Genomic DNA, 14,095 nt, shown 5'->3' on the forward strand with positions numbered 1-14,095 from the left:
AGCAGCCAGGAGGAGCAGATAGCTGGAGCTTTACGAACTGGACCTCACCTGTCTCTGGAGTGGATACAAAAGCCAAAATGATGCCCGAACCTTTAAAATCGGCTCTGTCCATCGGAGATGTGGAGGACACATCTCTCGCGCTTCCGTCTGATCACGAGCTGAGATCCGCGCAGCAGCGAGTTCTGGAGCAGGTTCACACCATCAAGAGGAGCAAGTCCAGACATAGCAACAAAAGCGTGTCTGGACTCACTTCCCCCACCAGTGAGTGCACTTCAGCTGATAACACACGCAATCAGCATGCTTTATTTATTTATTGGGAATACCATGGTAGGCTATTCATTTTCACTGGACTTCATTTTCAAAAGCGTTCCATGGTATTTCCATATTCTTTCTGTCATACTTCATGGTCAAATCGTGTTACTTTTTTTTTTTTTTTTTTTTTTTTTGCAGTGTACACTCACAAAGTAACGGAATTTTTACTCGGGTTTTGCAATTACTATAATGATAACGGAGTATGTACTAGGCTACATGTGTTTTTAGTTTTAGCCTCTTCATAAACAGATCCTCATTATTTGTTTACAGGTAGTATATTTGCATATTCAAAGTTAAAATCCGGTCTCTTGATTTTTATTTTTATTCGCAAGAGAGCAAAAGAATTGAGACGTGATGGAGTTGATTTCTAATATAACTCTTATTATTAATAATCAACCACAATAAAGGGGAAAATGTATTGTGTAAAAAGTGAATGGCAGCTATTTCTATTTCTAAAAAATCACTTTCATTTTAAACAAAGGTATTTGGGTTCATTCAGTTATGTTTCCCTTTAAAAAAAACTAGTCAGTCATATTTAATCATTTCTTTGACTTGACTAAAACCAGTGAATTTAGAAGTAAATTGTACATGTTAAAAATGCATTGATTCTATAATCTCTTATTATTTATGGATAAATCACTAAGCAATTCAATGCTGTGGAAAGTGAAAATGAGCAATTTATTTTTCTAAAAATCATTTTTATTTGGTTTCATTCAGTCATGTTAAATATTGTCTTTGCCTTTATATAACTAGTTAATTCAGAAGTACATTATAATAAATAGTCCATGATGTCTAATATAAACTGAAAATGTGCACTTTCTTTTTCTAAAAAAAAATAATAATAACTTTTGTTGTAAACCAAGGTATTTGGTTTCATTCAGTCATATTAAATAATTTCATAATAAAGTATTTTTTTCAGTAAAACCTGTTTTCAGAGGACTGTGATCTCTCATTTTGATAATGACCATAGAAGTACCAATGAAGTGTTAGCTTCTGTAAAATACATTATTATCATGTATTACATGAGGATAGTTATTAGGATATTATATTTTTATATTCATAATTCAAAATTGTCCCTGAATGCATAATTTATTTGTCGTTTGTCATAATTCAATTGCAGGCCTTGAAAGTGACGGCGTGTTTAACGACTTCAAGTTTTCTCCCAGTGCGTCTCTCAGCGGACCCTCGTTCAGCAGAGGAGGAACCATGACAAATGGGGTAAATGTCCTCAAATATGTATACATAAACATTTATTTGTTCCATATGCACTCTGCATGTGTCCGCTCATATGTCTTTGTACATCATCAGGTGTGTGTAAACTAATTCTGCATCTCAGTTTCCCACGGTTGGGTGGGTAATGCACATTTTTTTCATTATTCACTCAGTCTAACACTTCTCACTGAGACAATAGAAACATCTGAAATGTCAAACGGTCTTTAGCTTGTAACTAATAACCTGGTTACATGTGCATTTTTCTGAATTCGAAATGTTGTTCTTATAAAAACAACAATAGTTACAACGGCATGAGAGCGGAAAACCAATCCATCAACGACATCAGTGGATGGAAAGCAGTTACTACCTTCACCTAATTTTGCATAGTTAGTCTGTAGTGTGTCCATATAGTCCTATGTTCACTAATATACTACTTGCATTAAAAAAAACTTTAATTTGCGATTTGTTCACTTTTTCTAGATAGAGTTATGCAAGAAATAAAGGAAAAAAGCTAAATGAAACCACTCCTCTCCTTCACTTTTTATGACTCATCCCAGTGTGTTATTACCAAACGGCCTGGTTTCTTCGTTTTCTTCAAACCCTTCTTTACATTTGGGTGTATCTGCTGGAATCTTAATCCCGTCTGTGTTTTAAATGGCTTGTCTGGCTTCCGTGGAGTGTCTAATCCTGCTGCATTTTGTTAGTTAATGTTGTTTTTAAGTGCATAAAACCCTGTTTTGACATTCTGCAAAAACAGTTTTGTTATTGAATAGAAATCATTCAGTTATTTTCTAACAAACAGCACACTGTTGCTTCATAGTTTGACTAGACATAGAGCTACTTTGCTTGCATTTTTATCCATGGACGTGCCCATAGTTATACTTTTGGCTAACAGTCTTGTTCAGGCAAAACAGTGGCATGGATTAAATTAAAATGATGAGTTCAGAGTTGTTTTCAGTGTATAATTTTAAGATTAGAAGTATACACAGTAGGACACTAGTATACACTAGTTACAAATGCTTTATTTTTGCATTATAAATTAACATTTGCGTTGCATTTCTTTCCATTACAAATTATGAAATCAGCATGAAAATTAAAATGAAAAATCAAACTGTTTCTATCTCCAGACTATGCAGATGTATGGTGTTTTCCGTGTATAATTATGAGATTATGTCTGATAGTACTAGTTAAAATGCTCTATTGTGCATTTAATTTTACATTCAAATTTGCATTTATTTTATTATTGTTATTATTTTTACAAATTATGATCTCAGCATTAATATCTGAGTTAAAAATGGACTTGTTTCTGCGTCCAGACTATGTTGGATTCAGAGTTGTCTATGAAGTTTTCAGTTTATTAGTAAAAGATTAGGCCTGATGTCTGATAGCACTAGGTAAATGCTCTGTATTGCTTTTAATTATATTTAAATTTGCCTTTTTTGCATGATGTAATATCAAAATGAAAATTTGAGTGAAAAATTCTCTATGACCAGACTATGATGTTTTCTGGGTATAATTATAAGTTTATACACAGCCTAATAACACTTGCTAAAATGCTTTATTTTGCATTTCATTTTAAATTAAAATTTGCATTATTTATTTATTTGCATTTCAATTTTATTAAATGACAAATTATGATATCATGAAAATTTGAGTGAAAAATGTTAGAAAATGTCCTCTAAGTGTACTAGTTCAGGTCTAGAAAGTGTTTTCAGTGTATATTTGCAGGATCAAGTATACACAGTCTGATGGCACTAGTTAAAATGTTCTGTTTTCCATTGAATTATATATTAAAATGTAACATTCATTTTTTTTGCATTTAGATTTTTTAAAGCCAAATTATGATATCAGCATAAGTGAAAAGGTTAACTTCTTTCTGTGTCCAGGCTATGCAAAGACAAGGCTTTATGCACCAGTCCTCCAATTCCCGCAACTCCAGCGGTCAGCGGGTGACAAATGGCTCTGGCAAGTTCGATCGGCCCTTCTACAGCACTAGCGGCACTCTCCCTACCCAAACCCATACCAATAACCAACTGTACAACTACAACGCCACCCGCAGCGCTCCAGACCTGGGCTTCCAGTCCACCGGCAACGTCGGCGGTGCCACCACTCTACGCACCCAAAGCAGCCGACAGACCCTCACCAGGGTGCCAACCACTCAACCTGCCCAGGCTTACGGAAACGGCAATGTGCCCAGAATGCCTAATAAAAATCAGGCCAGCACCATGCAACGGAACGTCAGACGCCCGTCTTCTCTGCAGTCCAACGGAGAGTCCAGGACGTCCATGATCAGGACCGGACAGGCCAAGGACATCTCTGGGTGAGTTTTGTAGTGTTACGACTATGATGTGATGATCTGTGACCGGTCACTGGTCTCTCACTCACTCGTTTGTTGATAGGATGAACGCAGAGAAGTTTACAGCCGATATGACGATGCAAGACGCGGTCTACTATCTGTACAGCACGGATGAGAACTACCAGCAGCGTGGAGCCGCTTACATCCAGCACAGCACCTACACCGATGACAAGGCCAAGCAAGAGGTCTGGCCCATAAACTACCATGTTTTACCATGTTTTTAGACACATACTATAGAAATGAGGTGTTTTTGGGACATTTATCATGGTATTGATATGCTATTCCTTTAAATATATTACCACGTCAGCACCTTAGTGTTTGAATTACAGTATATACCAAAGTACCATCTAATAACATCATGTTATTACCATGGTGTTTCTGTATTTTATGAGAATCCCATGGTACAGTATATTTAGATTACAACATGGTAGTTTTTTGTCAAAACACCGAAGGGTTCCATGGTATTTCCATGTTTTTGAGACATTGAAATAATGCTTTTTTTGGACATTTGCTATGGTATTCCTTTAAATAGATTCGAATAGTGTATAAATTCTGTAGTATTTGACAAATTTTTTTCAGTTTTCTAAAGTTTTCATCTAATTTTAGTATTTTGTTACTTCAGCTTTATTTCAATTAAAAAAATTGAGAACAATTGTAATTTTAGTTTCTGTTTAAGTTAACAATAGCAACACTGCATCTGATTGCATCAGTGTACTATGATATCACCACAGTACATTTAGTCAGGGGTTGCACCATCTCATTGAGTGTGTCCTGCGTCACAGGTGCTGACCCTTAAGGGCATTCCACCGCTGGTCAACCTGCTGAACAGCCCCAGTCCTGAGGTCCAGGAGACGGTGGCCGCTGCTCTGAGGAACTTGGTCTTCAAAAACCAGGCCAACAAAGAGGAAGTGCAGCGCTCCGGAGGAATCGTACAGGCTGTGCAGCTGCTCAGCGATACCAACTCTGAGACACAGAAACACCTGACAGGTGGCCGACCGTCTATTTTTGCGTCACATTCTTGTCACACACACATACACATGCTGATAGGAGGAATATGTCAACACAACCATTCAAAGCACATGACAGGATACTACATCACACTACTGTATGCGTGTCCTCCACTTTAAATATGGCAGTTAATTATATGATGGTTTTTAGGTCAGTTTTCAAAAGTTTTAATGGTGCATAAGTGGTTTTTATTTAGCTTTTGTTTATAATTTAATATTCTCCTGCTGAAAATTTAGCATTGCATTACAGGAATAAATACAATTTTAAAGTAGGCTATATTTAAATGGGAAACAGTTATTTAAAATTGTAATAATATTTCACAATATTACTCTTTTTTTACTGCATTTTTGATTAAAAAAGTGCAGCCACAAGAGACTGTCACTGTCATTTGTTTTTAATCAGTTTTAATAGTTTTAAAATAGTAATAAAATAGTTTTTATTTATCTTTAGTCCGTAATTTAATGTTGTCCTGCTGAAAATTGTAATAATATTTCACACTATTACAATTTTTACTATATTTTTAATCAAATAAATGCAGCCTTGGTGAACATGAGAGACGTCTTTCAAAATCTGTAAAACCCTAAACTATTTTTTTGCATCTCAAGCTCTCTGTTGGACTGTGTTTGTATCAGTCTGATCTGTGTTGGTTTTCTGTGGTTGTAGGTCTCCTGTGGAACCTCTCCTCTGCGGATAAACTTAAACCGGATCTGCTCAACACAGCCCTGCCCGTTCTCAACGAGAAAGTCATACAGCCGTTTTCAACAAGTACAGACGACAACTCCAACACCAGCCTGGCACCAGAGGTCTTCTACAACGCCACGGCATGCCTCTGGTAACATCACACACACTGCATTCTGTTCTCACATGCTGTATGCGATGTAAACAAGGCAAACGTCAGTACTGACATGTATAATAGTTCTATTGTTTCTGGAGCCTGTATCTGAGGATATATTTTCACCAGTAAGCTGTTCAAATATTTTATCTGGATTCGTATTGACTTTGGCACACCTACAGACCACCTAGAGTTCGAAAGCTGGTGGATACAAAACTGTAATTTTGATGCACTTTTCTACAAGCTCTTCTGAGGATGATAAAGTTTGCCAGGTTATTGATATTAAGGCAAGACACTACAAGCAGAAAATTTTTCAGTTTTGAGATTTTGGGCTATTTTGTTTCTATAACATGGAAAGAACACATTTTTTCAAACTTTATCTATCTTTGTATGTAGATTTCAGTTACAATGCATCTTTAAAGGCTGTTTAATGTCCACTTCAGCAGATTTCTATTGACGGTAGCCATTAACTTCCATAATAATTTCTCCATACTATGGAAGTCAATGGCTACCGTCAACTGGTTGCCAACATTCTTCAAAACACAAACATTTTTGGTGCAGAAGAAAGAACCTCATTCAGGTTTGGAACAACTTGAGAGTGTGAGTAATAATGACAAGACTTTTCATTTTTGAGTGAACTGTCCCTTTAAGAAATGTAAAGTTGATCATTTCACTTGTCAATCATAATCATAAGTCATTTCCAGTGTAAGTGGGCGGTTCTTGGCCGGAATGAGCTGCAGTGTTGAACTACTTGTGCAATATTGACATAAAGCGTATTTGCATTGCATGACTGTGCCGTGAAGGTGGCGGTGAAGTAATTGGACACAGTTTTTAGAGGCTCAGATTTTCAAATTAGCGTATAAACATTGTAACAATCTGTCTTCAGATTGTTTGTTCCTTTTGTGAATTCTGAGATCAAGTTGAAGGCAAAAACACAACATGACTGTTTCTCCTGTGTGTCAACAGCAACCTAAGCTCCTCCAAAATGATGAACCGACAAACCATGCGCAACTGCAAAGGCCTCATCGACTCGCTCACGCGCTACACGGAGAGCTGCGTAACAGCTGGGACGCCTGACAACCCGGTAAACGTCTGGTGATTATATGTGCTACTGAACACAACAGATCATGAAAATCCTGGAAATGTTAAGGAATTGTTTTACAGGCCTGGAAAAGACTGCGGTCAGGCCAGCCTCCACTTCGAAAAACACGGTCATTCTAGCCGCCACGTTATTTTGTATATACTAGGCGTTGCGGTAATAGCGTGTAAAAACTTGGATCAAAGGAAAAGCGATATCTGGCATTCATTCATCTGTCAATGAATGAATGAAGGAATGAATAAATAAAAATAATACGTTTAAAACGGTCTGATGAGAAATAACTAAATAAAAGTCTTTTACAACTTGCATTTAACCATTTTTTTTTATCTGTAAATACACATAGTTATAAAAATAAAAACCCCTGTCTCCACAAAAAACTCCCTGTTTCCACACACCACTTTTAATTCAGATTAATAGTCCACTACCCCAGGGTGTCACTCAACCAGTTTCAAGACGATCTGATGTTGAATTACAAAATAAAAGCCCTATACACATAACTATGTGTATTTACAGATAAAAAATGGTTAAATGCAAGTTGTAAAAGGCTGTTATTTTGTTATTTCTCATCAGACTGTTTTCATATTAATTGGTCTATTTATTTATATCAGACCGTTTTAAACTCATTATTTTTATTTATTAATTAATTTATTCCTTCATTCATTCATTGACAGAGAAACTGACTGAATGAATGCCAGAGATCGCTTTTCCTTTGATCTAAGTTTTTAAAAGCGATTACCGCAACGCCTAGTATATGCGCGCACCACAAAATAACGTGGCAGCTAGAATGACCGTGTTTTTCGAAGTGGAGGCTGGCCTGACCGCAGTTGGAAAAGGATGAGAGTCAAATTTGACCATTTCTGAGCAATTCCATCTTTTGTCAGCATTATGGTCTGAATTTCTCTTGGCTATTACAAGTCTGAATCAAAAGATCTTTTAAAGCGTGTAATTAAAATAGGAAAAGTCAAAAAGTGTGGGAACCTTGTGTCAGTATAATCGTGCAGTAAAAGAGTTTAAGATGGCAGGAGATGTCAAGAGTTTTTTTCTCCAAGCAATCCTCTTTATAGTCTGGGTGGGGAATGTTGGTGTGGCATCTGTGATTTAACGGTGTTTTTAGTAAGTTATTATGTAGTGATGCCCGAAACGTTAAAACTCCCTGAAGGAAAGCGTGTATGAACACAAGGCGTTTCCAGCAGCTAAACTCATGCAGTCAAATTCTATTGTTGTGGTTAGAAAAAATTCTGCATTACTCACATTTAATTGACGGCCAGATTTGATCAGAACCTCATGAGCATGTTTCAGGATCTGCTGTCTATTTCACTGGGTATGCAAATAATCAGTGCATGTCAATTTCCTAATCACACATAGAACAAACTTGCACAATACACATAAAATACACGTGATCAGTAAGAGAGACTTTCAATTTTTAAATCCCAATTTATATTTTAAATAAATATTGTATATTAGAAATATATATATTTATAAAACAAGCATCACAATAAAAAAATTACATTGAAAATTTGAGCATATTCTCTTTTGCTATAAAGTGTTCATTTTATTTGCTGTTCCCCCTTTTAAATATTTGAATTGCTTTTTAGATTTTTGCCATTTACTTAAATAGTCTTGTGGTGTGGCGTATGGAATTTTAAAAACAAATATTGCATGTAATACCCCAATTAATGCAGAATAACTACAGTATACAATAGCAAGAGAAATGTTGATTAAGAGTAAAACGCACCACAGGACGCTACTGTTGCTGCTTATTGAATATCTAAATTTTTACATTTGTCATAATATCGGTTATTTGTGTTCTTGTTTTCCAGTCTTTGGAGAAGTGCGTCTGCATTCTGCAAAACCTCACCTACCAGCTGGAGACCGAGATGCCGTCTCTCTTCACTAAAATAAACATGATGGGCAATTACTCTCGCAATCGCTCCAGCTCTTTAGATGCCGGTCCGATCGGCTGCTTCAGCTCTCAAAGCCAAAAAGTGCAGCAGGAGGTTTGTGGTTTTACGCCTCATTAAAGCTTGCATTTCACAGTGTGATTGCCTTCTTAATATTTCTGTGAATCTGTAAGGTACTTAAAATAACTCTGAGATATTACCATTGTTAGTTTGCCAAAAGCATTGCATTACTATGGATGCTAGCTTTTATTAAGTGTTGTCCTTCACCTTGTCGTGTTTGGTTGTGTTGCAGAGCGGCTTTGACTATCCAGTGATGGAGGACAGCAATCCTAAAGGTGCCAGCTGGCTCTTCCACTCCAGAGCCCTGCAGATGTACCTCGATCTGTTGAGCTCCAGTGAAAGAGACGCCACACGTGAGGCCAGCTGTGGAGCGCTGCAGAACCTCACAGCCAACAATGGCATTGTAAGACATCGATCAGTTTGTTTTAGCATGCACCTGTTCATAGGTTGGATGCAGAGAAAATCAGGGATTCTACTATATTTTATATATAATTTAAAAAATAACGCTTTATATTATAAGCATTGTTTATTTTATTTTATTTATAGCATGCACCTGTTCATGGGTTGGACACAGGATTTTATTTTATTTTATTGTGGTATTTATTTAAATAATAATGTTTTATATATTAACAACGGTTTTATTTAATACATTTTTTTTATAGAATGCACCTGTTCATGGTTTGCATTTAAAAATCAAATAAATTTCAGATAATAATAATGGTTAATATTTTAAGCTTAATTTATTTTTTATTTATTTATATTTTTTTGCATGCATCCGTTCATGGTTTGGACTCAAACAAAAGCAAGGATTTTATTTTATTCTGATAATTATTTTGATGAAATAATGTTTTATATATTAAGCATTGTTTATTTTATCTTTTATTTATTTATTGCCTTTTTGCATGCACCTGTTCATGGGTTGAAACAAATAAATTATTTGATTGTATTGTAGTATATATAATTAATAATGTTTTACATATAATATTTTTTTTTAAAAGTAAGAATTTTTATTTTATTTTAGAGTGCACCTATTCATGGAATGTATAAAAGTACAGTGTCCATCTTTTAATGGGTTGGATTCAGTCATTTTATTTATTTCATGATGATAATTATTATGATTAAATAATATTTTAAATATTAACCATGTGCTCCATGTCTTATTTTGTAGGTATCGAATATGTTGAGTAATTTGATCGTCCAGAAGCTCAACGGTCTTAGATACATCAGTCCGTTGTTGCAGTCGCCCAATCCTGCTCTACAGAACAGCGCAATCGCTCTGCTCGGGAATCTGTCCAGATCCACACCTATGAAAAAAAACATGGGTAAGCGAATGTGTGCCATCTCTCGAAGAGAAGACAGCTGTTATTGTTTGAAGGAGTTGCATCATGGTTGACGATCTGTGAGGTTCTATGTTTTGACTGCTTGTTTGCATTGGATTAATGTTGACTTTTTTGTCTCTATGCGTGATTATTGCCCGATGTTGTCATTATGTTCTGCAGTTGTGTCTGGTTTAGTATTATTTTTGACCCAGGGTTGTGGTATTATCTGGTGCTTTTGATGTGGCGTGTGTTTTGCGGTCGTTCTGATGAATGTTTTTGTTGGTGAAGCTCGGCAGACTCTCCCGCAGCTGTTCGGCTTCCTGAACTCAGAGCTCATGAAGAGCGATTCCTCGCCCGAACAGGACAGCACCATGGCCTCAGCTCTTCACAGCGCACACACTCTGTTGAAGGTTGACCCCGAGCTCGGCAAGACTGTGCTGAACAACAGCCTGATCAACTCCCTCCAAAAAATGAGTCTCAATCTGTGAGTGCACACTTCCTAGTGTTCATTCAGCTTAGTAAACACGGTTGTTCTTGACACATGAATCAGGCTATGAATCAAAACTTGAATTAAGAGGGCTCTTGTTGTTGTCTTTGTTGCTCTCTTTACTATGCACATTGTTCCAAAGAAAACATAAAAATAAAGGATTGAGGATTTTTTAAGAATTTATAATAAATTATTAGGAATATTTTAATCTATTTTCATTTATATTCTCTTTTATATGCATTTTTCAATGCCAAATGTTTGTCATTTCTTATAAAATATCAGAGGTCTGCCAAAGTCCAGCACTGCAGCAGGAGTTCTTCTTCACAGTCTGTGGTCGGAAAAGAATCTTCAAAGTTTCCTTAAAAAGGTAAGAATGCAAACATAAACAATATTTGAAATAAAAAATACTTGGAATCGAAAATAAAGTTCTTTAGTGGTTCTTTGCAGCAGAGAATCCAAATCAAGAACAGTTTCTCACTAATGTATGTTTTGTGAGCTGCTATATGTTTTTTGGTAATGTAAAATTTCTTGATGCTTCAATAAAGGTTCTTCAGATCGGTGTTTTGGTTTATCCATTTAGTTATATAGTGCTTTATACAATAGAGATTGCTTTAAGCAGCTTCACATTAATAAAAAGCAAAACAACAGTGTAAATGATGTAAAATTCCTCAGTTATGAAACAATAACTCAATTTTGGCTATAAGCAACTTACAGAAAATAAGTGATATTATTTGGCTCGGTGTTGATTCGGTTCAGTTCAATAATATTTTTGAAAAGACTGCAAATCAGCTCTAAGCAGAAAATAGTGCCATTTTTGTATTATTTTATCATTTTAATTAATTTAGATTGAAATTTATTGTATACTTACTGAGCGATATTTGATATATTTCAATTATATATTTTCAATTATCAAATATTATCATTTCAGCTTTAAGCAGCTCTGCAGAAGATAATAGTGTAATAGTTCAGTTTAATAATAGTGTTAATGTTGATTAGTTCGTCTCTTGATCCACTTGAATACGGTTCAAATTTTGTTCTCCATAAAAATCAAATGAAATATCGTGTATACTTATAATTTAGTTTATAATTATTATGAGCAATATTTTTATTTTCATTAAGATTATAAAATTCATTTCAGCTTTAAAAAGACAGCATGTGACATTATTCAGCTCCAGTCATTTAAAGTTGATTCAATTCAGTTTAGTAACTGTTGCAAAGTTAGTCAGCGCGTTTAAAAAAATAAGTAACTAAATCTTACTGAATATGAATTGTCTTTTAAACTCCAGCTGAGCAAGCCAAAGGCAACAGTAGCAAAAAAAAAAACAACGTTTTGATATCTTTATTTTAGGTATAGATATATAGTTTTTCCTCCAAAACAGCTGGAGTTTTAACATTCCTGAGGCTGCTTGTGGGAAATGATTGTGTGTAGTTTAGTGTGTGTGTGTCGGGCGGTTGAGGATTTTGGGTGTGGTGCAGAGCTTCCCGTGAGGGGTGTGTGTGAGTGCTTATGGGTGAAAACCAACCCTGCCGTCACAGCTTTGTTTGTGTGTCTAGATGACCTGAAGAATCCAGCCTTACTGGTTTCACTCAGAGATCAGGCTCAGATAATGTCATTCTTGCCATAAAGTCAGTCTTTATGTAAACATACATCAGTAAATTCTGGTGTGAGATCATGTTTACTTCTATTTAATATTGATTTGTGTTATAATATTCACTAACCTGTGTGTTTGTGTGTTCATCTTGCAGCAAGGCATGAATAAGAAGTTATTTGTGAATGACATAACGTCGGCAGCTTTCAAATCTCTTCAGGTGATTGACTAAGAAGCACTTTACAAACAAACTGCATTTTAATTGCATTGCATCTTAATTTTGGCTAAGTATTGCAGAAGAAATTGTAAGAATGAGCTTTTATTTCTTTTGGGGCAGTAGATGCTTTTTTGTAACAATGCATAACAAATGCATTTTTTTTTTTTTCTATGACTTGAGACCCTAGTATTTTCATTGTTAAGATGATTTTATATGCCTTTGTTTGTCTTTATAATATGTTCTAAAATGCAAATGATTTAATGAGAGTATTACAGGTTGTTTGTGCAAGTTTAAGATATTATATAGTATACTGTATGATGTATTATATATCAGACAATATAAATATGTATGTATGTCAGTCAGTAACAAGTAAAATGAATAATTCTAGGAAGTTTCTTTGATTTATTTTGACATTTTTTCATCATTATAAATATGTTGGCTGTTGCGTTAAGGGTGTGGATCGATTTGTATGTTTCAGCTCACAGCGATTTCAAAGTTTCAATAAAGTTTTCAACAGCACTAGTCTGTGTCGCACTTTACTGTTATATTCATAATCTTTTCAAAATCACTGTATTATGCATGCAAAAAAACACGGGCATACTAAAGCATATGCTTAGTCTAAAAACGAATTTATTCTAATATATATATACTTCATGATAATGTTTTGTAAACATTTACAATCATGCTTGGAATTCTCTGAAAATGCATGCAACGCTTCTAGATTTCAATTGTCTACTTTCACTTCACGTATTATGATTCATTAACATTAAATCAACAAGAAAATACAATCATAAATGACAGCTATACACATTGTGGCACTTATGACATGCATATATTTAACACTGAAAAGAGTCATTAATTTCAAATGACAAGTTATTTCAAAATTTCAATCAGTTAGGGTTATTATCATTAATTATAATATTATAATCAGAGCAGGGATACTCAAATCTGGCTCACGAGTTTAGCTCTAACCCTAATCAAACACACCTGAGCATGCTAATCAATGTCTTCAGGATCATTAGAAAATCACAGGTAGGTGAGTTAGATCAGGGTTGGAGCTAAACTCTGCAGGAAAGTGGATCTCGCGAGCCAGATTTGAGTATCACTGAGGAAAAAACATTACACGAGGACCAGAATATAGAAGATTATATTAAAGCATATTATTTATGATTTAAAATATCAGTGTGGTAGAAGTTGCTGGTGTCTCCGTGAAACTGCTTTATTTTCGTAGTCCTCTCTTGCTCCTCGAGCCTTTGGTACTAAAAGGAAAAAAAATATATATATATTATTTTTAAAAAAAGTTAATTATGTAACTGTAGCATTATATGGCTGCTTTTTGGTTTTACCGGGAACAGACCTGTGACATATTTTGGGTCACGAAGAATACAACAGTTTGTTGCTGGACTTAAAAAGGTTCTTCAATGGCTTTAGCCTCAGTCTTATTAGATCTGTTTATATTGCTTATTCATAAGACTATAGCATGACCTAAACTCTTACATATGTATACAGTAGGTGTTAACAAAATCCATTTTCCTTTATTTACCGGCCTCAGATTAGATTTTTTTTGTACAGGTGGATTTTCCGCATGTGTTGTCTTAATCTCTGGCAGTAGCCAGGTCAGACCGAATCTCCCAGAGCTTAAAACAGGATCTTCCAGGAGCCCCAGGGTCTGTCTGACCCCCTTTAACTTCCTCTTTAACCCC

At 35.3% G+C, this 14,095-nt stretch overlaps 2 protein-coding genes across 2 annotated transcripts in view; one reads left to right on the forward strand and one right to left on the reverse strand.

Moving 5' to 3' along the window:
• pkp1b (plakophilin 1b) lies at positions 1 to 12,910 on the forward strand. The gene is made up of 13 exons (XM_079377420.1): positions 1 to 261; positions 1,433 to 1,530; positions 3,411 to 3,844; positions 3,924 to 4,065; positions 4,663 to 4,867; positions 5,552 to 5,720; positions 6,687 to 6,804; positions 8,640 to 8,816; positions 9,013 to 9,183; positions 9,949 to 10,102; positions 10,388 to 10,583; positions 10,869 to 10,953; positions 12,333 to 12,910. Exons 1-13 carry the CDS (start codon positions 78 to 80, stop codon positions 12,405 to 12,407), a joined length of 2,208 nt encoding a protein of 735 aa, XP_079233546.1. The 5' UTR covers positions 1 to 77; the 3' UTR covers positions 12,408 to 12,910.
• tnnt2b (troponin T type 2b (cardiac)) overlaps positions 12,578 to 14,095 on the reverse strand; it is a 15,688-nt gene continuing 14,170 nt past the window's right edge. Inside the window, exon 13 of the mRNA XM_079377421.1 lies at positions 12,578 to 13,651. Coding sequence (XP_079233547.1) covers positions 13,612 to 13,651 — 40 coding nt within the window. The 3' untranslated portion in view covers positions 12,578 to 13,611. The remainder of the gene's footprint in view (positions 13,652 to 14,095) is intronic.

Source organism: Barbus barbus (genome assembly GCF_936440315.1).
Source record: "Barbus barbus genome assembly, chromosome: 25".
In the NCBI taxonomy this organism is placed as follows: Eukaryota; Metazoa; Chordata; class Actinopteri; order Cypriniformes; family Cyprinidae; genus Barbus; species Barbus barbus.